Here is a 13,518-nt window from a genome sequence, read left to right as displayed (position 1 = left end):
ATGTCTCCACAACCCAGAAAACTATCATTATCATTATTATTTTTTAGTAAACTGGGGGGGAAACCCATTTATTTATTTAATTTTTGAGAGACAGAGACAGAAGGTGAGTGGGGGAGGGGCAGAGAGAGAGAGGAAGGTACAGAATCTGAAACAGGCTCCAGGCTCTGAGCTGTCAGCACAGAGCCCCACACAGGGCTCGAACAACCGTGAGATCACCACCTGAGCCGAAGTCTGATCCTTAACTGACTGAGCTACCCAGGCGCCCCAACCCAGAAAATCATTTAAATCCCAATTTGGTAGGTGAAGACTAAGAACTCAGAGAAATTAAGCAAATTGCCTTTTTTATGTGTTCTCTTGTTCATGTGTTTTCTTCTCTATTTAATCATTTTGTAAAACACTTTACCTCCTTGTTTTACCATTGTCATTAGTCTCAACATCCAGTTTGGCTTATAAGTGACATGATGAAAATCTTACAGTCAGTCTGTGATTGAGGACAAAGATGTTTTGTTTTGAGAGTGTGTGCGTGAGAGAAAGCAGGGGAGGAGCAGAAGGAGAAAGAGAAAGAATCTTCAGCAGGCTCCCTGCTCAGCAGAGAGCCTGACATGGGGATCAATCTCACAACCCTGAGATTATGACCTGGGCCAAAATCAAGAGTCAGATGTTCAACTGACCGAGGCACCCACGTGCCCCATATTTCTTATTCGTCTTTACATCATCATTGCTTAGCACAATGCTTGGCCGCCAATGAATGCTAAATGAATCAGTTTCATTATCTTCAAAAAATATATCTTATGCATTGGCTTATAACTTCTCAAGTGTATTTTTAAAACGCCTTTGAAAAACTTTTGCCAGAACTGGGAACATTTGCTCTTTTTATTTGAAACATAATGAAAAAGATCACCCAAGAGTATCTTCCCATCACCCCATACCATTGTACAGCCCTTCCAAGAAGCAGCCACTGCCAATAATTTGATGTATATCTTTTCTGATTTCCCTAAGTTCATAGACATTTCCATCTATATGTATAAATATTTGCCTTTTTAAAAATATAATTGTGCTACATAAAATGATCTGTGGCATATGCTTTCCCCCCCTATTTAATATAACATGGATGGGATATCTGGGTGGCTCATTTGGTTAAGTGTCCAACTCTTGATTTTGGCTCAGGTCATGATCTCACAGTTCGTAAGATCAAGGCCTGTGTTGGGCTCTGTGCAGACATCAAGAAGCCTGCTGAGGATATTCTCTCTCTCTCTCTCTCTCTCTCTCTCTCTCTCTCTCTCTCTCTGCCCCTCCCCTGCTCAGTGTACATATGTGTGTGCTCTCTATTTCTCTCTCAAAATAAATAAACTTAAAAAATACATATAACATGAATAGCCAGCACATACAGAGGCACATCACATTTTTAACAGCTCTGTAGTATTTCAGGGTATGATTTTTAACTACAGTTTATTTAGCAATTTCTGTATTCATGGACATTCTGCTTGTTTCAAATACTTTGCCTCCAAAGCAATATTCATTCAGCCCAATGAGAAGAAATATTTGAACAAGATTAAACATACTCCATTTTGACATGCCTAATATTTTCCAACTTTGTCCATTTTATTAAGAATATAATTATTGCCTAGGTCTGCACTTTTATTTTCCATTCAAAAATTATACCAACACTACCATACAAAGGAACTGTTCCTTCCCTAGAGGAACTATTTGCTACAAGAGAGTGCATTATATGAAATCTGGTTATCTGCTGATATGAGAAAGTGAGCTTAATATTTAAAGGAAAGGTTAGGAGGGTTGGTGTACAGAGGTATTGTTAATTTGTAAACGTGGCTTAGGCCACGTTCTTTAGAAACAGAGTCAGAGTCCAGGACTCCTGTGCAAGAGATTGACAGGGTGCCCTCCGGGGAATTTGTAAGGAAGGGAGAGAAGCAAGGAAGAAGCTAAACAAAACTTGTATTTCAGCTGAATTCTAGCTTCCGCTGAATTCTAGAGTGAGTTCTGGAGTGTCAGTGTCACCAAGAGTTATATTAGAGGGAACTTTTATGTATATTAGAGTTGTATGTAAGAGGGAACTTTTATGTAGTTTAGCCTTCCTTAACTGATACCAGTGAGACAGTTCTTGAACAGAAAAAAATTATGTGTGAATGAAGACATGTAAAACCCAACTTGAATGAGAAAAAGAAAATACATAAAAATGGGAAAGGTATTTATTTATTTAAAACTTAGAGGATAGGGTTGGATTGAAGAATTTACAAAAGTAGTACGGCAGTAATGAGCTAATCCCTAATCTGATTGAATTTAAGAATCTCTGATTTATCTCTAACAATAATATGTATGGATATGAAACATTCATATTAAACCAATTTTTAAGAATTTTCATTTAGTAACTGAGTAGTAACTATAGAAGCTTTTATCAGTACACTGGAAGTCCTTCACTTCCTATAAACCATATTTTGGGGGCACTTGGATTGCTTAGTTAAGCATCCAACTTCGTCTCAGGTCATGATCTCACAGTTCGTGAGTTTGAGCCCCACGTGGGGCTCTGCACTGACTGTGGAGTCTGCATGGGATTCTCTGTCTCTCTCTCTCTCTCTCTCTCTCTCTCTCTCCCCTGTTAGTGCTCTGTCTCTCTCTCAAAATAAATAAACTTTAAAAAAAAAACATTTTTTATTTCTGTTTAGGATCATTTCACTTCTCCAGATGAGTATGATGACCCTACTGTGCTCTATGAAGCCATTGTGTCTCATGAAAAGAACCTCGTAATAGCTCATGAAGGGGACCCTGCGTGGCGGAGCGCGGTTCTTGCCAATTCTCCCTCCCTGCTTGCTCTGCGGCATGTCATGGATGATGGCACCAATGAATATAAGATCATAATGCTGAATAGACGATACCTGAGCTTCAGAGTCATTAAGGTAAGTTTTTGAGGCGTTTGTGTCTGAAAAAAGAAGAAAGGAACTTACATAACCTTGTCCTAACTTTAAAAAGTCATTGAAGGGGCGCCTGGGTGGCTCAGTCGGTTAAGCGTCCGACTTTAGCTCAGGTCACGATCTCACGGTCCGTGAGTTGGAGCCCCCCCCCCCCCCCCCCACCGTGAGTTCGAGCCTGCTTCCGATTCTGTGTCTCCCTCTCTCTCTGCCCCTCCCCTGTTCATGCTCTGTCTCAAAAATAAACGTTAAGAAAAAAAAAAAGTCATTGAAACTCTTTTTATAGACAAAAAAAAAAAAAAAATGACCATACTACATTAGCATTATTTATGAGCACTTAATTTGATTTATTTTAATGTAATTTATTCTGTCCTCTGAAATTTTCTCAAGTACAATAGAGTCTTATAATGTTTGCTTATTTATTTTCTTTCTGTGGGAGTCTTATCTATTATATATGCTATCTCTTCTTAGAATATCAGCATCTCTTAGAATATCAGCACCATATTGCTAATCTGATTCCTAGGTTGCAAAATAATACCATAGTTTGTATTTTTCATTGTTTTTTATTTTTTGATTTTTTAAACATCTCATGGCTTTAGGTAGCTTAATTTCTGAGATTTTATTTTAATAGTTTATAACGATTTGCTTTTTATCTACTTCATTTAATCAACCTGCAAAGTCAAAAACATCCTTTTAACTCTAAATATTTGTTACTGCTCATTTCTATCAAAAATATCTTATTACCCCAATTGCAAAATGCAACACTTTATCAATTTGGTAAACTTGGTATTTTTGTAAGGCAGACCAGGGAAGAGAGTACCGTGGCTGCTTATTATTTAACAGCCTACGAATGACAATGGAAAATTGAAGAGCTCCTATTCAAATGTGACGTACTTGTATTTCTTTTCACTGTTATCATAGGTCTTTTGTATCTCTCCCATTTATACTCTTCTGTTTATATGAGTTTCATTCTTGGCCCCTTAACCTAATTCCCACGTGTTCTGGTTTTCAGGTTAATAAGGAATGTGTCCGAGGTCTTTGGGCAGGACAACAGCAAGAGCTTGTGTTTCTACGTAACCGTAATCCAGAGAGAGGGAGCATCCAGAATGCAAAACAAGCTCTGAGAAACATGATAAACTCATCTTGTGATCAACCTATTGGCTACCCAATCTTTGTCTCCCCCCTGACAACTTCTTACTCTGACAGCCACGAACAGCTTAAAGAAATCCTTGGGGGACCTATCAGCTTGGGCAATATCAGAAACTTCATAGTGTCAACCTGGCACAGGTGAGCCATGGGGTTGCATATTTCAGTGATGGTGTGTCCTGACCATCTTCATCCAAGCAGTTTTCATGAGCATCACCTGGAAAGCTGCTAGAAAAAATACAGATGCCATGGCACAATCTAAACCTATTCTATCAGGAACTTCGGGAAGTAGTCTATTTCAAACTCTTATTCAGTACATCAAATGTACAACTCTGGTCAATAACCACTGCTCCAGGGGCACCTGGGTGGCTTAGTCAGTTGAGTGTCTGACTCCTGATTTTGGCTCAGGTCATGATCTTGTTCATGGGATTGAGCCCCACGTCAGGTTCTGTGCCTGCTTGAGATTCTCTCCCTGGCGCTCTGCTCCTTCTTTGCTTGTGCTCGCTCTCTCTCTCTCTCTCTCAAAATAAATAAATAAACTTTAAAAAAAAAAAAAAGAACCATTCCTCCAGCATTTGGTAGAATCTTGAATAGTTCCCTTTTCTTTAGCTTTTCTTATTCTATATTGCAGCATAGTGCCACTATTAGGATGTGTGAGCCAACAAACGGCAAATTAGAGAAAAACGTAGGAAACCTGAACAAGCTGATTACTTTTGTTTTATTCCATTCTAGCAGTAGGGGGCGCACACTGTATTTGCTGAAACTCCTGCTTGTGCGATGCGGAGATACTACTGCCATTTTAACAATCGAGTCATCACTCAGATCTCGAATCTGTGGTGTCTTCAAGTGTGCACATGAATTTTTTCTCTTCCTTTGTCTAGTAAATTACGGTGTTTTGTATAGGAACATCATAGTTTGGTGACTGGTGAAGAAAAGTCACGGAGTATCTTCAATTTCTTACAAGCTTTTGTTCAGATCGTTAAATAACAGAACTTAAAAACAGGATGTGGAACTGGGGTGGCAAACTCTCAAATAGACATCTTCTTCTAGGCATATTCAGAAAAAAAAAAAAGTTTCACCATTTTAGTATAAGAAAGAAGAAATAAACCAGAGTGGCGTTCGAAGAAATTTCTTTCCAAAACTATCCGTTGTGCTGGAATTGCCTTGAAGAGGTTGAGTTCTCTTCCCCTGAGAGAAATGGTATAGAGATTAGAGTGCCTAACTGCCCTGGTTTGCCCAGCACTGAGAGGTCTCCTGGGAAGCAAGACGTTCAGTGCCAGACTGAGACAATTAATTGTAGGCTATCCGGGATAGTTGGTCACCCCACATTAAAAAGGCAGGGGCGGGGCAGTGATTACAGCAGTGCTCATCCAAGTGTGCTACAGCAGAAATGAGGTCTTCAGGGGTGCACACTTCAGAGGCGCTGAACAGACACTGCCAAGAATTCTGTTTCCATCTGTAATCTTAATGGTGCAGTTTTGTTATGTGCAGTTTATTATGGTTCAGGAAAGAAGGCAAGATCAGAAAAGATGATAGAGTATATAAAAGTGAAGGTAGATTGGGAAGAATTGAGGCAGTGAGTATAACGGGAATAGTTCTTAGGCCATCCTTTGAAAACATAACTGACCTTTTTTTGTTTCTCATATTGACTATGCTGTAAAGACTTTGGAAGGTGAATGTTAGTAGCATTAAACATTCTGAATAGCTGGAAATAGAATAAAACCCTTATCTTGAGGTGATTGTGGGATAATGCTGCTTACTTTGGTGTTTGTTCCCAGGTTAAGGAAAGGGTGTGGGGCTGGCTGTAACAGTGGTGGCAATATTGAAGATTCCGACACTGGAGGTGGAATTTCCTGCACTAGTAACAATGCAACAAGTGCCAGTGACCCCCATAGCAATGTGTCCCAGGGAAGCACTGCAAATCCAGGGCAAGGGTCGGGAGCAGGACCCCATCCACCTGTCACGTCTTATCCTCCAACACTAGGTAATGTGAAAACAAACTTACGTGTCTAAGCCTCTTAGCTCTGGGGCTCAGTTAGTATGCATGTCTAAAGAGGATTCTAGATTACCTACTTGGAAATATGTAAAAATATTTTGTTTGACTCCTGGTTGGATGTTATCCTATTTATATTTATCCCTTTATATATACGTAAAATTTGAAATGTCATGTCTTTGTAAGTATAATTTTTAAAGGCTAATAATAATCTAGTTTATAATGTGATTAACTTCTCTTTCATTGGTCAATGATTTGGTTTCTTCGAATGTTACAAATAAACTTTGTGACTGCTGTTTTCTTGGGCTAGAGACTTTAAAAATGCAATCACTAAATCAAAGTTTATGGGAATATTTAAGATTCATGACACATAAGGCCAAAAGTCTTTCCAGGAAGCTTTTGTTTTTGTTTTTGTTTTTTTAACCAGTTGGTACTCTCACCAGTTATACAAAGGAATGCCCATCCTGTAAACTTTGACCTGGAGTATTATCGGTTCCCTGCTTGCTCAGAACAGGAGAAGGGGTGGTCTTTAATTTCATTGTTTTAATTTGCATTGCTCTGATACCCAAGACTGAAAGGTTTTAAATTGAGTTTATCAGCTGTTTCTCTCTTTGAAGTACCTGTTAAATCTCTTGCCCATTTTTCTATTTGGTCTTCTTATTTTATTTGTATATTCTGTATTCAAGTTCTTTGTCAGTTTTCTGTACTACAAATGTCTTTTCCCATTCTATCCCTTGACTTTCGATTCTCTTTCTGTGAAGAGTGCCTCCCCTTCTTTTATATGTATATGTATGTATATATGTATGTATATATATATGCATATATAATTATTAATTATATGTTATATAAATATATTGTATAAATTAATTTATATGTGATTATTATTATATATTATGTTATATAAATATATATATAATTAATTTTTTAAGTTTATTTATTTTGAGAGACAGAATCCCGGGCAGGCTCCATGCTGTCAGCACCAAGCCCGATGCAGGGCTCGAACTCAAGAACTGTGAGATCATGACCTGAGCCGAAACCAAGAATCAGATGCTTAACCCGCTGAGCCACCCAGGCACCCCGAGTAGCTTCTCTTTTGACAAGAAGTTCTTGGTTTTAGTGTGGAGCAATTTGCTGATCTTTTCCTTTCTGATTAGTACTTTTTATATCCTACTTAAGAAATTTTTTCCTATCCCAAGGCACTGATGGTATTTTTTTCTTGTTTTACTGATTTTCCTTTTACATGATATCTGCAATCCACATGGTATGCAGTAGGAATCAGATTTAATCTGTTTTCATATGGCTGATTGGTTGATTCAGTACTGTCTCCCCCCCCCCCCCCGCTTTATATGAAGTCTTAAGACATTTACTTATGTTTAAAAAAAATCCAATAGCATTGTAATCAAGACTAAATAGGTATATTATCAACATCTTGTGGTTCTTTTTTAACTTCTGAGTGAAAAGTTAAAACTTTCAGTGTGCTTTTTTACATGCTCTTACTTTGATCAGCTCTTTGTGTTTTCAGATAGAAAGTACATGGAGGAATTTTTTCATTAGAGTTAAAACTTACTTTCTAATTCTCACATTACTGTTAGGAGTCAGGAAAAAGACAAACCTGAGGAATTCTATCAAGCAATTTGAAAAAGGACACAGAAGAACCTGCTATTCAGTATCACTGATAATTCATGTATAGTAGCAATCCTGTAATGGATACGAAGATTGCAATGTGGTATCATCATCTCTCTATAGACCGTGTAGTGTGTCATTGGAACGGATTGAAAGGCCACTAATTCTATACCTTGAGAAATAGTTATGGATCTTGCCACATGAATCCTTAGTAAATATTTCTCATGGTCTCGTTTCCATGAGATACTTAATTTCTGAAGTAATAAAGAGTTATTCTTGTTATTCTGAAATATTTCTGTGGAAGATATTTTAGGATTTATCCCAGCATTAAATCCAGATACTTGCTGAAATTATTTGTGTCTTTCTTTTACTCCAGAATTTTAATTTTTAAAAAGCTTTAGCAAATTGGGTGGCAATTTAGGCAAATTGGGCAGCAAACTGACTGAATGGCTCAGTCACTTAAGTGACTGACTCTTGATCTTGGCTCAGGTCATGATCTTACAGTTTGTGATCTGCATTGACAGTGTGGACCCTACTTGGGATTCTCTCTCTCTCCCTCCCCCATTCACTCTCAAATAAATAAACTTAAAAAAAAAATTGACAAGCTTTAGCAAATTAAAATTATATTATCAAAACCGCACAAGAAAACCGATCTCAAATATTTATTTATTTTTGATAACTTAAAAAGTTTTGAATATAAGCGTTAAATTCAGTACATTCAAGTCATTTTGCTTAAGGGATGAAGATTTAGGGGAAAAAAAAGAAAAGAACCGTGTTTGAATCACGCCATCTGGAATAAGTGCTGTTGTTTCTCCCTCGCTAGGCACTAGCCACAGCTCCCACTCTGTCCAGTCAAGCCTGGTCAGACAGTCCCCTGCTCGGGCCTCAGTGGCCAGCCAGTCGTCTTACTGCTACAGCAGCCGGCACTCGTCTCTCCGGATGTCCACCACGGGGTTCGTGCCCTGTCGGCGCTCGTCCACCAGTCAGATATCGCTCCGGAACTTGCCGTCCTCCATCCAGTCCCGCCTCTCCATGGTGAACCAGATGGAGCCCTCCGGTCAGAGCGGCGTGGGCTGTGTGCAGCATGGCCTCCCCTCTTCCAGCAGCTCCAGCCAGAGCATCCCGGCCTGCAAACATCACACTCTCGTGGGCTTTCTTGGGACAGAGGGAGGTCAGAGCAGTGCCGCCGACGCCCAGCCGGGCAACCCCTTAAGTCCTGCCAATAATTCACACGCCAAAAGGGGGGAAGTGATTTACAGAGTCCAAGTGAGTAAGCCCACAGTTCTGGCACTGTCTCACCTGTTTGTGTTTATTTCTCATTTGTCGGGTGGAGGATGCTGGTGAAAACACACCTCATATTACTTAGTCTGAAGACTAGGACGTTTTTGAATGTTGAAAAAAGTTTCTGCCAGCCTGAAAACTGGAGGCAAGTAGTTTCTCAGTGGTGATTGTTGTTCCGCACTCAGCTGTTGTCATGTGGCCCTGGCAGTAAGGTCTGCTGTAGGCTAAAAGGAATTCAGGAGGTGGCCTTTCAGATTGTTTTTTGTCCAGTTATAGGCCATGGAGAACTTGAGACTTAGTCTGGGAAAGAGATTTTACTTGAGATTATATAATCTGTCATCATCAAGAAAAAAATTGAATTAGAAATGACCCATATTTATTTACAATACAGATCGTGGATCCCAGTCAAGTTCTGGATGGGATCAACCTATCAAAAAGGAAAGAGCTGCAGTGGCCTGATGAGGGTGTCCGGTTAAAAGCTGGGAGAAACAGCTGGAAAGACTGGAGTCCTCAGGAGGGCATGGAAGGCCATGTGAGTTCTCTTACGAAACTGACCCCTGCTCTCACTTTTTGTGTAGCCTGACCGACTTGTGTGCACGTTTTTAGCTAATTGATGCTCATGCTTTTTTAAATGCACCTTTTGCTGAATTATCAAACAGAATGACTGTCTCTAATTTTAAGTGAAGTTTGCAAATACATTCAAGGTCCCTGCCACTAATTTATTTTATTCTGAATCATTAGGTGATTCACCGATGGGTGCCTTGCAGCAGAGATCCAGGTACTAGATCCCACATCGACAAGACAGTACTTCTGGTCCAGATTGATGATAAATATGTGACTGTCATTGAAACCGGGGTACTAGAACTTGGGGCTGAAGTGTGAGCCAGTGTTTTATAACTACATTTCTCTTCCCTCTCCATTCCGAGACGTTGGAAAAAGAGAGGAGAGCGCAGAAGACGCCTGCAGGTTTTCCTCTGCTCCTGTGTGGGAGATACTTGGATGTAGAGTGGGCTCGGCCAAGCGCCTCTCCTTCGCCCTTCACCCTGACTCCTGTCACTGTTTCCATCCCCAAATAAAGCTGAACTATTTTTTTAAGTTAGCTGCCGACAAAACATTTTGCATGAAGGATAAAGTTCTGTTAAATTACATCCTTACAAAAATTTTTTTCCTATGCATTGCCTATGCTTTAAATCAACAAACTCTTCATTTCTAAACTACGATCTCATATTTTTCTAATTTCTTTGCCAAAAATAATTGCCATGTTTTGTCATAGAACATGAAATCCATTTACCTTGATTTTTAAAAACAGACCAGTGTAGAAACCTTCACTTTGACGTTTAGCAGTATGAAAGTTTCATGTACAGTGAAAGAGACTATGAACAGACATAGATTTATCTTATTCCTTGAGCGCTAAAAAACTTTAATGAGAAAACTGCACTAATTTTTTACAACAATGCACTAAAGTCTGAGATTTCTCAGAACATTTATTTATATATAAAAATAAAATACCATTATTTAAATTGCCTTTGGGATTAACCCCTGCCCTTTCCTTAAACATACATAGCAGGAACTGTGCTGCTCATTTTTTTGTCAGTAACCTATACTCCATTGCCAGTACATTGGGTGTTTTCTCTAAAATGAACGTTAAGGGTCAAGAGGTACATAGCTTCATCGTTGGAGATAGCGGTCAGTGCGTCGGTCCTGTGAACACCACTGCCAGCTCCTGTGTCCACACATCGGAGGCGCTCCAGCACCGGTGTGCCCCAGCTCCTCTTGGGGCAAGCTCTGCTGGGGTCAGTTCTGGGAAGAAAATACTTTTATTTTTCAAAGAAGATGAGCATCCAGGAACTTAAAAAAAGGATCGATTGCTTTTCTATTCAGAGTCATTAGCTCTTGAAGTTACTCACATGCAGTTCAGTTAATCAAGTAAAATTTTTTCAAACGAAATTATCCAGATGGTGCAGTTCTTGTTATGTCCCTCTTCAATAACCTCGCCTCTTATTTTGCTCCTCTCTTCTTTTTCTATTACTTGAATTTTATTTCCTGTAATTTATAGTGTGTAGGTGTAATTTGAAATATTTATAACTGTGAAATTGACTTAATATGTTGTCTCATAACTTAAATTTTATTGGTTTTTTTTTTTTTTTTTTTTTTAAATACGCGTGTATTCAGGGAAATATATAATTCAGATTTACAATTGGGCTAGGTGGAAACTGTGGTTTAGATTTAATTTTCAACTTCCGGCATTTTTTAAATCCTTCCGAAAACTTTCCCCTTTTGTGTGAAACTCCAAAGAATATGTATACATCTCCTGAGCATTTAGGAGCAGCCATCTTTCCACCCCACTGCAAACGGGAAGTAGAAAGCAGGTGTGAAGTTAATCTTCAATGTGTATTTTATTTAGTCTGATACATCCAGAGTGTTACTCTTTCCCCATGTGGCGCTAGCCACATTTCAGGTACTCACCGGCCACATGTGCCTGGTGGCTCCTGTATTGGACGACACAGGTGTAAAGTATCTTTTGATGAGGTGACAGGAGAGAGAAGCTGTTTCCGCACTAACCCCTACTGTCGCTCTCACAGTATAGCATAACACTTCCGTAGATGGAGTGAAAACTAACATCCGACTACATTTCCATTCCACAGTGTGGTTATTTTGCCCTTTTCTAATTTACAGTTTTCGTAGTTATTCAGGATCCAGTGTACCTCGTGCTGACATTTCCAGACTTTGCGCTTTGCCAAAAGTACTTTTTAAAAACATTTGTCAAGTGATTTACTGAACCTTTACACAAAGGTACCCATTCTAAATTGACCAACTAAAACGTATTTTCCTGATACTGTTGTTACATTCTGTATTTGCCGCATTTTGGCAAATCTACAGTATGTCATTAAGGTCCAAGGCTTTTATGTTTCTCTTCTGAAACCGAATATATGATCTGTCTATCTAACCATCTATATTTATTTAAAATCTTCTCAAAGGAATTATGATTCCTGCTGCCTGTTCTCTTTCTGAAATGAATATGATCTTTTCATGGTCATTACCTAGATGGGAAGATACGTGGAATCATTTCAGTCCTAAATGGAAGATAATTCATTTGCCTACACAGAAAAAAAAAAAATCTGAGCTTCAGATGATTCAGTCAGAAGGGCTATTCCTAGCCTCACACCCCCTACCCCCAATTGTTAAACACATTACACGCTCTAAAAATGTAAGACTAGATTTTATATGGAACATATATATTGGGTCTTGATTTGGCATGATAACTGTGGACATTCTTCTCAAAGCAAGTTGAATTTTGTTATCAGATAACCCTTGAAGGAATTTATGGAATAGAAACCCTAACAGGAGCCCTGTTTTTATTTTTTAGTCTAAACCTGATGGTCTTTTAAAAGTCAGAATACTTTTCTAATAATTACGGCAGAGGAAGCAGTGATAATTGAAGACTCATGTCTTAACAACTGGACCTAAATTATTATGTGGAAATATACATGCTTTCATTGAGTAAATTGATCATACATGTCTTATTCTGCCTTTCCCAGCCCCCCTTGGAGAATAGTGAACTGCTTATTTAGATTCCCTGCTTAACTGTCTTCATTAGTGTACAAGACTCCAGCATACACACACTAGTGTCTTCAGTTCACATTTGCCAAAACTTTCAGAGTTCCATAATTTGAAAGTAAGAATATGTCATTAAAACACTAGCTTTTTATGCATTTCCCTTCAACAGAGTCTCATTGATACCTTTCTGGTCTTTGTCTTGTTTGAGTTTGTTTTTTCCCTTCTTTTGAGAGAGAGTCCTGGAGTGAATTATAAATTGTTACTTTCTTTTCTCATTTCCTCTCATTCAGTGGCAAAAATCATTTTACAACTCAAAATTAAGTTTTTGGTTAATCTTCGAGCTTATAACTTGGTGTGAGCCCTCTTTTTTACATCATTTTCAGTACTTGATAGAAATTTAAATGTTCATTTTTTTCTAAAGAAATCTAAATTTTCCAAGAGTATAGATTAATATAAGATGTTGGTATTTAAGGGACTTGGGAGAGTAGGTGGTGAGGCTGTCTATTTTTACGATAAGAGGAGATTAATTACCTTTCAGGAAATTAATGAACAATCTTCACCAGTGTTCTGCCTTCTTTGAGTTTCTATTATTGGAAGGTGAGCTTCCCTTAGATTTGAAGTCGTTTTAAAAATATTTCAAGTGTAACTGAGATACTTCTACTAGTCCTTGAAACAGAAGTAGACAGATAGTATTTCTATCCTGAGTGAGGTATGGAAAATTATTCTGTGTACCGAATGTCAGGTCATAGAAGTTTTTATGTAGAAATTAAGTTTATAAGGAAGATGGGTTTTTCTTCTTGGGTTGGTTTATTTTTCTGTCTTCTATCAAAATATAAAAAACAGCTTCAAACCTAAGCAAGAGTAGTTAACTTAGCCTTAATAAATTCCACTTTGCTTCCATGCAACGTCCTTCTGCCTCTGCTTAGAAATTCATTTGGTGGATTGCTGCATCGGTCCAGAACTAGATGTCTTTTAAACTTACGATTTGCCCAG

The 13,518-nt window shown here is 38.5% G+C and overlaps 1 protein-coding gene across 7 annotated transcripts in view; it reads left to right on the top strand.

Moving 5' to 3' along the window:
- The window catches only part of PCNX1 (pecanex 1), a 169,027-nt gene extending 156,347 nt beyond the window's left edge, over positions 1-12,680 (top strand). For 5 of the 7 annotated variants that reach the window (XM_086709392.1, XM_086709393.1, XM_086709391.1 and 2 more), the window contains 7 exons: positions 2,682-2,912; positions 3,937-4,211; positions 5,849-6,054; positions 8,510-8,952; positions 9,359-9,499; positions 9,709-9,745; positions 9,894-12,680. In XM_086709392.1, coding sequence (XP_086565518.1) covers positions 2,682-2,912; positions 3,937-4,211; positions 5,849-6,054; positions 8,510-8,952; positions 9,359-9,499; positions 9,709-9,745; positions 9,894-10,180 — 1,620 coding nt within the window. In that variant the 3' untranslated portion in view covers positions 10,181-12,680. Of the gene's footprint in view, positions 1-2,681; positions 2,913-3,936; positions 4,212-5,848; positions 6,055-8,509; positions 8,953-9,358; positions 9,500-9,708 lie in introns of all 7 variants that reach the window. The other 2 variants (XM_086709397.1, XM_086709394.1) reach the window with 1 other exon arrangement.
- The last annotated feature ends 838 nt before the right edge of the window (positions 12,681-13,518 follow it).

The sequence above is a fragment of the Puma concolor genome, chromosome B3 (assembly GCF_028749965.1).
Source record: "Puma concolor isolate L17-30 chromosome B3, mPumCon1.1.hap2, whole genome shotgun sequence".
In the NCBI taxonomy this organism is placed as follows: Eukaryota; Metazoa; Chordata; class Mammalia; order Carnivora; family Felidae; genus Puma; species Puma concolor.
Note: the sequence above shows the minus strand (reverse complement) of the source record. Positions and strands in the feature narration are given on the sequence as shown.